Source organism: Phacochoerus africanus, chromosome 7 (assembly GCF_016906955.1).
Source record: "Phacochoerus africanus isolate WHEZ1 chromosome 7, ROS_Pafr_v1, whole genome shotgun sequence".
NCBI lineage: Eukaryota > Metazoa > Chordata > Mammalia > Artiodactyla > Suidae > Phacochoerus > Phacochoerus africanus.
In genome coordinates, this window is record NC_062550.1 from 88,931,998 (window position 1) to 88,944,427 (window position 12,430).

The following is a 12,430-nucleotide window of genomic DNA, read 5'->3' on the forward strand; positions in this document are numbered from 1 at the left end:
AAGAACCAAGCTTTAAACACTGTGCCACAGGGCAGTCCCAGCATACAGTAGGCACTTAATATATACTGAGGGAATGGACAGATAAAAAGATGCAAGCACCAAAAAACAACACTGAGGCACGACGACACACTCAAGCCTGGCCTCACTATTCAACCTTAAGTTTGTATGAGGCAACTTACGAAGTAATTTTAGGAAATTCGCAACCTCTGTGAACATCAGTTTCCTCATCCACAAGCCAAGGATGATAAAATTCACGCTTCGCAAAGCTGGCTAATAAGATGATGTAAGTACAGCATTTTGTAAACCCATTTTGCAAGAGGCTGCTGCTGCTGTTTCATCATTATTGCTATGGCCACCACTGCCACCACTACTGCTACTATGGCCACTACTGCTTAAGAAAGGAAATTTCACAAAAAATTTTTTAAAGACTTTCAACCAACACCATTAACAATTAATGAAGTAGGAAATCAAATTAAATGCCTCATTTTTATGTGTGTCTTTTTAGGGCCATACTGGCTGCATATTGAGGTTCCCAGGCTACGGGTCAAATCAGAGCCATAGCCACTGGCCTATGCCACAGTCACAGCAACACTAGATCTGAGCCATGTCTGCTCACAGCACCACTGGGTCTTTAACCCAGTGAGCGAGGCCAGGGCTCGAACCTGCATCCCCATGGTTACCAGTCAGATTCATTTCCACCGAGCCACAATGGGAACTCTGTAACACCTCATTTTCTAGTCAGTCTGATCACCTAAGAGTCTGTATGAGGCAGCATGACAGAGAACGTCCCTAACACTGTCAACAAAACTTCCGAGAACTCTGGGGAAAGCGGGCTTGCAGATTTCAGACTCATCACTCGATACGGGGCAGCAGTGACTGCCTTTCCTCTCTGATGGGGCTTATGAGGCCTAACTGAAAAACAAGAAGTGAAAACAGCTTGGAAAGCAGGATGCAGGCTGGTCTTTTCTTTCAGTCTCGGAGAAACCCTTACCTTAAGATATCCTCCAGCAGAAACAAGCATTTTGCCATCTGGAGAAAAGCGAAGGTCGGTCACCCAGCCTCCGTGGGTAGCAGCTCCTCCTTCTACTGAGACTGGAGCACACGAATGAAGAAGCTCACCGTTTGAGACATTCCATATCTGCACAAACAGGACACACAGTTCATTAACAGGGTTCCTCAGAAGTCTTCTATATCGATCTCAGCTACAACAGATTTGGAAATATTTCTTGAAAAATCTAATTAGGAGTTCCCATCGTGGCTCAGTGGTTAACGAATCCGACTAGGAACCATGAGGTTTAGGGTTCCATCCCTGGCCTTGCTCAGTGGGTTAAAGATCCGGCGTTGCCGTGAGCTGTGGTGTAGGTTGCAGACGCGGCTCAGATCCTGAGTTGCTGTGGCTGTGCTGTAGCTCCAATTCGACCCCGGGCCTGGGAACCTCCATATGCCGCTGGAGCAGCCCCAGAAAAAGGCAAAAAGCCATAAATAAATAAATAAATAAAAATCTAATTAAAATTGAGTTATACCTTAAGAATTTTTTTTTAGATTACATTCTCTCCCGTCTAATTTTTATAATATTAATTAAAATGCATTACGGTATTTATCATTAACTATACTCCACTTAGAGTGATTGATTAGAATGCTGTGATTCTTTCATTTAATAAAAGGAGAATGTTGAGAGAAGCAAGGAATAAATTAAAAAAAAAAAAAAGAAGAAGAAGCCGGAGTTCCCGTCGTGGCGCAGTGGTTAACGAATCCGACTAGGAACCATGAGGTCGCAGGTTCGGTCCCTGCCCTTGCTCAGTGAGTTAACGATCCGGCGTTGCTGTGAGCTGTGGTGTAGGTTGCAGACGAGGCTCGGATCCCGAGTTGCTGTGGCTCTGGCGTAAGCCGGTGGCTACAGCTCCGAATGGACCCCTAGCCTGGGAACCTCCATATGCCGCAGGAGCAGCCCAAGAAATAGCAGAAAGAAAAAAAAAAAAAAAGAAGCCTAACAAATAAACTACATCAAAAAACCCAAAAAATTCTAGTTTAGGATCTACCACTAAGAATACTGACAGATGCTATTCAGACACCTAAAGCATACGTATTTTAATTTTTTCTTCACACCTGGAGCATATGGAAGTTCCCAGTTTAGGGGTCAAATCGGAGCTGCAGATGAGGTCTACACCACAGCTATGGCAATGCTGGATCCTCAACCCACTGAGTGAAGCTAGGGATCGAATCCGCATCCTCAGAGACAACGCCATGGTTCTTAACTTACTGAGCCACAACAGCAACTCCCAAGTATATGTATTTCACATATTTTAAACAAGTCCCTGTAAAGTTTGTTTTGGTTTTTTGGTTTTTTTGGTTACACCCACAGCATGTGGAAATTCCAGGGCCAGAGATCAAACCCGTGCCACAGCAGTAACAACACTGGATCCTTAACCTGATAGGCCACCAGGGAACCCCTGTAAAGTTTTACAAATAGATAGATATATAATGCATATGGTTTATGTATGTATGTGTAAAATAAACAAGCACACCTACATACACTAAAATTATTTTACTAGACTCATAAAAAACCCAATTACTGGAGTTCCTGTCATGGCTCAGCAGAAACAAATCTGACTAGCATCCATGAGGATGAAGGTTCAATCCCTGGGCTCGCTCAGTGGGTTAAGGATCCAGCGTTGCCATGAGCTGTAGTGTAGATTGCATACATGGCTCAGATCTGACAGTGCTGTGGCTATGGCACAGGCCAGCGGCTACAGTCCTGATTCAACCCCTAACCTGGGAACCTCCATATGCCGTGGGTACGGCTCTAAAAGACCAAAAAAACAAAAAAAAAACCAACCAATTACTTACAGATACTATAGTATTACATTTATTTCCAGTGATACTTAATATCTAAGCAGTACTCTAATTTTTCCAAGAAATTTACACCAAAATAAGAAAAACAGGCATAAAGAGCAAAATAATCAAAATTATCATTTGTAAATGTCTCCCCAGGAAATCCAAGAAAATCAAATGGAAAAACTGATTAGAAAGAATTCAGAAAGACAGCTAGATATATAATACATATATATATTTAAAAATTAACATCTTTCCTACATTTTCAAAAATCAGGTAGAAAAACAAAATTTTTTCAATGCACTAGAGAAAATTTTTAAAGCAACATTCATTTACAAAGAGACAATTTTTTCTTTTTGGCATTTCTGGAAAATGATACACTGCTTCACAACCGGTAAATGGACCCTTTCATCCAGAGATGAAAACTCGGAACAAAACAAATATTCCCAAAGCAGCCCCGCCCCTTCAGCTGGCATGGTATTTATGAGAATGGTATAGAGAAGGCTGATCACTTAGGCCTCAAGCAAGGGGATCTTAATTTTCCTAGAAAGCCTACCTGATGATGGCTGGATTCCTCCAAACATCATACTCCCTCATTCTTCTGCACTGTATACCTATTCCTAATTTTAATTTCCTTTGTAAAAAGCAAACAAAAAACAAGACTCGCCTCAACTACACTTATTACCAAAGCAGTCACCCTCAGTGCCCAAACCATTTCCATCAACTGCCCGATTCTTCTAACGCAGCCAGAGGAAGGCAGTCCCATGAGGACTACGACAGGCCACACTGTAAATGCTGACTATGTAGTGGATATACTGCTAAAGAGACCTTTTCTTTCCGTGCAAAAAAAAAACAGGAGAATCTGGAGTTCCCATTGTGACTCAGCAGTAACGAACCCAACTAGTATTCATGAGGATGTGGGTTTGATCCCTGGTCCCGGCTCAGTGGGTTAAGGATCCAGTGTTGCCGTGAACTGTGGTGTAGGTCGCAGACACGGCTCGGATCTGGTGTTGCTGTGGCTGTGGTGCAGAACAGCAGCAACAGCTCCAATTAGACCCCTAGCCTGGGAACCTCCATATGCTGCGGGTACAGCCCCGAAAGGAAAAAAAAAAAAAAGAAAAAAAGACAATAGGAGAATGTGCAATTCATTTACAATCGAGATAACAATTTACAAAAATTATTTTCCTCAGATTCTGCCACTAAAAACAATCTTTGGTTCAGGTCTGAGAATCAAGATGAATCCCCCTCAAGCTAACAGCAGAGAACCAACTGCAAATAACTAGGGCATCTGCCTCCGCTCATACACAGGAAATGCTTCACTCTAACTCTACAATGAATTCTCCTCTGCAGTGGAATGCAGCTGTGAACACAACGTGCACAAGAAACAGAACAAAGAATGCTTCGTCCCACAAGAACACCAGGGCCTATGCTTCCCTGTCGCATCCACAAAGGCCCCCAGTGCGGTGCAGAGGGCTAGCCAAGGCTAAGAGCAAACCAGGGCTTTCGTGTCACAAACACCCTACCCTGATTTCTCCGTTGTCATCTCCAGTCGCCAACAGGGTACTGTCCACGGAGAAGGCAGAGCAGCGCACACAGCCTTTGTGGCCTCTCAATTCATGAAGAGGGGAAAGGAGGTCAAAACTCCAAACCTGGAAGGCAATTCAGATTGTTTAGGGGAAGTAAATAAACTCAAAATAAGCATCGACAAACCCTGCCTCAAGTGCTAGTTAGCCACAAATTTAATCACATGAAGTTCTAACATTCAACAGTTCATAAATTTTCATGAGAGGCCCAAATTCCAACTAGCAACCTGGTTCCTTTTTCTGAGTTTCCCTTTAATTACTCAAGTTCACCTCAGTTCAAGGATCAATGTCACAGCTTCCTTAACTTTAGAATCAGAAGGAAGAACAACAAAGCCGTCTGTGGAGTGAAGCAGACTTGCGTGTGAGTCCTGGCTCCACTATTTTCTAGTTCCTTGTTGCTTAGGACAACCCACATAAACTTCTCTGGCTTCAGTTTCTGCATCTCTATGATGGGGACAATAGCACCTGCTGTGGGAAAATTAAATGAGACAACAGAGAGCGAAATCCCTAGTACCGGGCCTTGCACAGGGTAAGAGTTCTTCAACGGTTAATCGCGAAGCCATCCTCCTATCCTCACAGCCAAAGGCTCTTCTTTTCCTTCCTTTCTTCTCCTTTGTAGTCCTGTCATCACCATGAACAAGCATATATGGAAAACAAGCATATATGGTGTTCCAGGCACCATGAAAAAAAAACTGGTAGTAAGTACAAAGAGAACTGGATACAGTCCTTGCCCTTGAAAAGTTTCTAGTTTAACCAGGAATACAGGGCTCGTGAATGGCTAAGTGAATAGTGGCCTGAAGTAAATGCTCTGATAAACCTGAGTGATATGTAACAGGAACGCTGACGGCAGAGCAGCTAATCCTGCCTACGGACCAGGAAAGGGTTCCCTGAAGGTCTGACCTCAAATCTATGTCTAGAAGAATGAGTCATAATGCTTCGAGGTGAAAAAAAGGATAGAAGGCTGTGCCAAGTCCAAGTTAACAGTATGCACAAAAAGACGGAAGCAGAAGTACTGGGGCACAGAGGGCACCAGGTAGCAGAAAGAGATGGTGATGGGCCAGGGGGTTGGACTTATAAACCGTCGGGTCACAGAGGAGTTTTGACAGACGACTCAGGCAGCGGTAGGGAAGATGAACTGGAGGAGAAACAGACCAGCGGCCGGTGCATCAATGAAGGAAGAGAGCCTGGTCTTAAGGGTGGGACAAGGAGGAGAACAAGGATCCAAGGGACACTGAAGATTAATCAATGGAGCACGAAAGACAGGACAGAGTCCCAGGCAATTCCAAGGTTTATGGTTTGGAAAGATGGGTAGATAATGATGCCATTAACGAAGATGGAGAGAGTATGCAGTGTCCCCAGCTAGGCAGCATCATTTCTCTGGAATGCGATTTTCAGAAGCATCAATTTACATCAACTACATAAAAATGTGTTACGGGTGTACAATTAAATGCAAATCTCTTTCAATGCTTTTTATTGCCTGTAATATGCAGTAGAGACTGCCTCTGATTACTAACAGACAAAAAGTCATCAGTAAGGGAGAAAATCAAAAATCCTCAATGTCATTCACTTAATCTACTTGACACAAACTAAATGCCAATGGGCATCCTTCAAAAACACACAAGATATAAGACAGACATGTGGACAGAAACTTACTCGGTTTTACACATTATTTGGACACACAGTACACAACAAATACCAAAGTTTTATGCATGCACTTTTCGGTCCACTGACCCACCTTTGCAGTTTTGTCAGCAGAGGTAGAAGAAAATTTGGTAGCGTCAGGAGAAATAGCACAAGAAAGTACTGTATCCTGGTGACAGACAAAGTCCTTTTCTATTCTTCCAGTTATAATATTCCATACCTTCAAAGAAAAACTCAGAAGTTGACACTGTTAAGAACAATTTTTATTGCTGAGCATCATCAGCTAGAAGACATCTCTAAAACAAAAACTTTAGCACACTGGTTGTTCTGACCTCTTTAAGTGCCTTTTAGCGCAAATGTTCATAAACACACAGCAGATGTAGGTGACGGCAATAAACAGAAAACAGGCAGGGAAAATAGAAATTTTAAAATGTACGTAGTTACTAGTCAGCCATCTGCTTTCGGCTGTCACAATACAATCAATGCAATATTAGAATACTTGTAAAAAACAAACTTAGGCTTCGAGTTACCTTTACTGTTCCATCAAATGACCAGGAAAGCAGTCTCGAATTTTTCAAGAGTCTAAAGTCTTTCACTGTTTCCCGATGGGCTTGCAGAGAGACAGTCTCCTCTGACTGCCAATTCCACACCTGAATATCAAAGAAATAAGTCTGTTATAACCCTTTCCCCTTATTATAATATCCCATTAGAGGGGTGAGGGAGTATCACTCACTTGTTTAAAGACTTTTAACCTCATGGCATTTCAGTAAAACAAAGAAGAGAACCAAATTAGAATACGGTACCCCATTTTACAGACAGAGAAGAGAAAAGCTGGGGTTAATTAACTAGGGGCAAAATATTTTTCCTCCTAAATAAAATCTGCTTTCTTCAGTTGCTTGGAAGATAATTACACCAGAAGATAGAAAAAAGCCACAGTATGCTAGTGAGATCATCATCTGATTAAATTTTTCAAAGAAAATCATCCCAATTCCATATCCACTGATTTCTAAACCTAACAAGCTAGGCCAAGTGTGCAGATTCTAGCTCCACTGAAGCTACTGAATCCTACTGGCCTTATTGCCTGGCAAGGTCAGCTGGCCAGGGCAGCTTCAAACCAGGTCATGGAGTTTCAGAACTACAGAGATCTTACCTAACCCATAATGCAATCCTCAAAATGACAAAAGTGATAGAGTATATCATTTTTCACATGGAGCTGCAGGAAGAACTCCTCAGATACAAGAGAAAAGAGAAGAAAATGCAGTTTTTGGAGACTGTGTATTCAAAGTAGGCTTGAGAAATGAGCTGGAACTATGATTCACAAACTAGAAGGGCATTTCAAACAAAAGGAATCAATGCTTGAGTTAAAGCAGAGGAGCAGGAAAACAGAAAAATAATAGGGACCTGTTCCTAGTTTGACCTGGCTGGAGATAGGATATGCAGAAGGAACAGTAACAGGGAAGAGGTTGGGAAGACATTCGAAGAAACAGCCCAGAGGGCCTGAAGCTACACTTCGGAGGCAGTCTTCCACAAAATGTTCTATTTCTTAACATTAGGAACCAAAAAGTAAAGGAAGAGCAACCACCATCTCGGGTATGCACGTGAGTAATACCCTGGGTCTAGTTTTTGACTAGTGAAGGTTAAACAGCAGAAATGTTTTCAAAGCTTTTCCTATTGGGCTTAGACAAAAGCATAAAAGAAATTGCATCTCTCTCTCACCCCTTTCTTTACCCCTCTATCCTCCACATCTAGCATTCGCCCTCCCACTGAGGGTTGGGAAATCTCCAGCTTTTCTGGCTCTGAGTGCTCGTACACAAAAACAATGTGTATCAGAGCAAGGGACCTCGGAAGAGGAACTGGAAGTGAGAGTAATTCTAAGGCGTTCCCCGGTGGCATAGTGAGTTAAGGATCTGGCATTGTCATTGATGTGGCTCAGGTCGCTGCTATGGTCCGGGTTCAATTCCTAGCCCCAGAACGTCCACATGCTGTGGGCACGGCCAAAAAAAAGAAAAAAAGACTTGAGAGTAATTCTAAAGAGAATGAGTTAGGAATGTCAGTATTTTAAGAGCCAAATAAGAAATGCTGAGGTAGGGTAAAGAAACAAACTTACTGGCTCCCCAAATCATCTCAGAAAAAAAGGCATGCAGTGTGACTAAACATTAAACACTCTGGACCATTACCACTAGGAGTTTTCTAGCTCCTTCCTACTTTCTGGACTTTGCTGGACTAGAGGATCAGTGGCTACTATTAACAGCTCTTCCTGGTTGACTGGCACTGCCATTCCCAGCGGAGTCTGACTGAACGTTCATTCCTGAGGTTCTTCATGCTGCCCCTACATCAAGAAGTCAGAGAGCCTTCCTGAGCAGATTATTACAAAGAATTTGACGATCACTGAGGGGAAATGAAAACTAGCCTTAGCAGTTGTGTTGCAGATGCTTTCTGATAAGGAGATATGACAAGGATACTTTTTGTTGGACTTAAAGGTACTGTGCTAATTGAATCTCCTTATATAACAGCTACACTTCCACCAGCATTAGTCAAATGCATAAAGACTGAGTTTAGATATGTCTCCACCATGAGCTATAATTTTGCAATGTATACATACGCACTAGATTCTTTTCAGCCATGTAAATTTAAATCTTTTAAATGCTGAAGAATCTTCTTATGCCCATAAGAATCAATATATTTCTCATACCCTGGCTCAGGTGAACACAGCTACTACTACTTGGGCTTTATTTATTTATTTTCATCTTTTTTTTTTTTTGCCTTTTCTAGGGCTACTCCTGCGGCATATGGAGGTTCCCAGGCTAGGGGTCTAATCGGAGCGGTAGCCACCGGCCTACGACAGAGCCACAGCAATGAGGGATCTGAGCCACGTCTGCAGCCTACACCACAGCTCACAGCAATGCCAGGTCCTTAACCCACTGAGCGAGGCCAGGGATTGAACCCGAAACCTCATAGTTCCGAGTCGGATTCGTTAACCACTGCGCCACGACGGGAACCTTGGGCTTTATTTATATCAAGGTAAAAGATCAAAAACTACCAAAACAGATCTCAATTTTCACAACTCTAGGTGCTATAATCAAGAGAGCTGATTTTTCAAATTTTGGAAATAGTTTTAGTTCAACCTGATAACGATTTACTGAACCCCTACTACATTTTAGGTATGGGGATACAAAGATGATTAAAATAATTGCCCAACATGCGCAGACTTGTTAATTAACTTGATTGTGGTGATTAGTTCACAAAGTGTACATATACCCAATCATTATTATACACCTTAAACATAATACAATTTTCTCAATTTTACTTCAATAAAGCTGGGGGGAGAAGACCAAATCTCCAATTATTTATTAACTAAAACATTAAAAAACTAAAACAAAAACCCAACCAGTCGATTCTTGGAAACACCTACCAAGAATTCTTTTTTTATGCAAATGTATACTCATTAAAACATTTTAAATGTATAAAGTATTCTGAGCAAAGCAGAAAAAGCAGAGGAAACATTTCTAAAAATAATCTAACTCAGATTCTAAAAATATTCCTGGAAATTATTTCTCCCCCTGGCTGAGAATAGCTGATCTTCAAGCAGGTCATAAAACCTATGAATTTAGCTTTTGATAGAAAAGGCTATACAATATACAATGTCTCAGCAGAATTTCGTCAGACGTAGCTTATTTCTATCCATTTCAAAGCCATCTGGAGAAGAAAGATGACTATTACACTGAGTTTCATAGCTAACACATCAGTATCATGGGAGTCTGTAATAAATAAGTTTCTGCACTGAAGCCAAATTTCATTCCAATCATATGGGACTCACAAAAACATATTTTTCCAAAACAGTTTTTAATAGTGTAGTTAAATATGGCCACTGTAAGAAAAAAAAATATATGTATATACACACACGTATAAAATAAAAGAATACATACTAATTTCTGTTGAACATATGCATTTATCGCCTCTTCCTTCACTAGTCAAGAGAATGGGAAAGAAGTAGTCCACAGAACACTGGAAGCTATAAAGCTGGAGAATGGTGACGGACTTTACAGAACCAAGAAAACCTTAAAAGCATTAGACACTACAGAACTCCCAAAATGCTCAGAAGTTGAGGTCACTAAGTACATCCAGAAGTGGCAATAAGGGTGGGGCTAAAGAGAGAAGTGTTAGGAGTTCTGGGAAGATGGCAGTGCTGTGGCATCTTCCTGAAGCCTCTACTAAGCACAGACAAAGCAACTAAAATAGCAAATCCAAAAGTGCACGGACCAGATCATGTAAAGTGACAAAGCATCCCCACAAACCACAAGATACAAGTAAGTGGGGACAAACTGAGAGCTTCAAGTCCTGCATGCTAATAGCATCTTATGGGAAAGAGCAGAAGGAAGAATGAGGGGTCTGACCAACCTAAAAACAAGAGAATCACACAAAAGTCAAGTGACATTCACTGAGAAGTGCAGGGGACCAACGGGGAATAGCAGAAGAAACTGAGTGCAAGATGACTGTGGTACAGCCTGGATGGACTAAAGCCATCTGTGCCCTATGAACACTCAAAAATACCCTGGACAATCCTATAAGGAGCAGAAACTAAGCAGAACAGAATCCACAGTGAGCAGAACAAGGATGATGGCAGCGAAGGGAAGGGAAGGGCAGATCTAAACAAAAATGAGGGAAGGGGAGAGAACACAGGCATCTCATCAGAACAATGCCGGATTTTTAACGCTTCATGAAAACAACAGAAGGAAGAACTGCAGGACTATGAAGCTAGAAATGCTGTCCTTCCCTACCCCTCTAAAGAGTTCAGGAAAACTAGGAGTTCCCGTTGTGGCTCAGTGGTTAATGAATCTGACTAGGAACCATGAGGTTGCGGGTTCGGTCCCTGGCCTGGCTCAGTGGGTTAAGGATCCAGCGTTGCCATGAGCTGTGGTGTAGGTTGCAGACCCAGCTCGGATCCTGAGTTGCTGTGGCTCTGGTGTAGGCCGGCAGCTACAGCTCCAATTCGACCCCTAGCCTGGGAACCTCCATGTGCCACAGGAGCAGCCCAAGAAATGGCAAAAAGACTAAAAAAAAATTAAATTAATTAATTAATTTAAAAAAAAAAGAGTTCAGGAAAACTAACTTTGTGTAAAAAGAAAAGAAGCCTACCAAATCCCAAAGTTATTATGAGAAAAAAGAAAATAAAGTGCAGAATAATGCTCCTAAAACACACCAGAAAGAGGAATCTCTGGATTAAAGGGCACCAGCACAACTGAGGGTAATAGTGCAAATTTGAGAAGAGGGGGTCAGTGAAGGTTTCCATACTAAACACTGAGACCCTACCATACCCACCCCCACCCCCATTCTCTTCCCCCCGCTTAGCTCTAATAACCTACCTGCCAGGTTTATAACTTCCAGGCAGAAGACCTAGGAGTCTGACAAGACCAAGCAAAAGACCTAAATACACTAACAACCAAGTTTCCCCGTCCTGATCCCCTTTCAGGGAAGGTCTCGGTCAACACACAGAGCTCCCCATCAGCCTGCTGGTGTCCCTCTCTGGGTAGTGAATGGTCACCATAGCACGGAGGAAGGTCTTTAAAATGAGAAGCCAAAACAAAAACAAACAGAAAACTTGGAGGGAATAGCACAATGCAGGGAAATTAAATTTTGAGGGAAAAAGTATGTATAATGCATATTTTATATGTATAATTTATACATTTATATATCCACCCATCCTCAGAGACGTAAAAGAAGGTATTTCATCTATAAAACAAGAACACACACTCTCAAAATAAATAAATAAATAAATAAATAAATAAATAAATAGAAAGGACTCTCCAGCATTAAAAATAAAATGGTAAATTGAAAAACTCATTGAAAGGGTTGGAAGATAAAGCTGAGGAAAATTCCCAGAAAATGCGGGAGTTCCCTGGTAGCCTTGCAGGTTAAGGATCCAGCGCTGTCATGCTGGCGCTCAGGTCACTGCTGTGGCTCGAGCTTGTTTCCTGGACTGGAAACTTCCACATGTCACAGGTGTAGCCAAAAAAAAAAAAAAAAAAAGATGAAATGTGGAAAAAGAAAACTAGATGATCAGTCTAGGAAATCCAATATCTATCTGAACAACGGATGTTAGAAAAAGGAAGCATATGTGGGAGGGAGGGGAAATCAAAGAAATAATTCAAGAAAACTTCTATAAACTGAAAAACACTAAGTTTCCAAACTGAGAAGGGATAGTGAAAGTCCAAAACAATGCACAAAACAAACACACCAAGGCGCATCATCATAAAATGTCAAAATTCTGGGGACACTGAGAAGATCCCAGAAGCTTCTAGAGAGGAAGATTAGGAATCAGAATGGCTTCAGACTCCTCAACATGAGCTTTGAAACTTGGAAAAAATAGAACGTCC

At 41.7% G+C, this 12,430-nt stretch overlaps 1 protein-coding gene across 4 annotated transcripts in view; it reads right to left on the reverse strand.

Annotated features, from left to right (window-relative positions):
- Positions 1-12,430, reverse strand: part of APAF1 (apoptotic peptidase activating factor 1) — a 91,655-nt gene that overhangs the window by 6,323 nt on the left and 72,902 nt on the right. For all 4 annotated transcript variants that reach the window (XM_047788218.1, XM_047788217.1, XM_047788216.1 and 1 more), the window contains 4 exons: positions 6,587-6,706; positions 6,151-6,276; positions 4,356-4,481; positions 992-1,138 (listed from right to left, as the gene is read on the reverse strand). In XM_047788218.1, the coding sequence (XP_047644174.1) occupies positions 992-1,138; positions 4,356-4,481; positions 6,151-6,276; positions 6,587-6,706 (519 nt within the window). The remainder of the gene's footprint in view (positions 1-991; positions 1,139-4,355; positions 4,482-6,150; positions 6,277-6,586; positions 6,707-12,430) is intronic.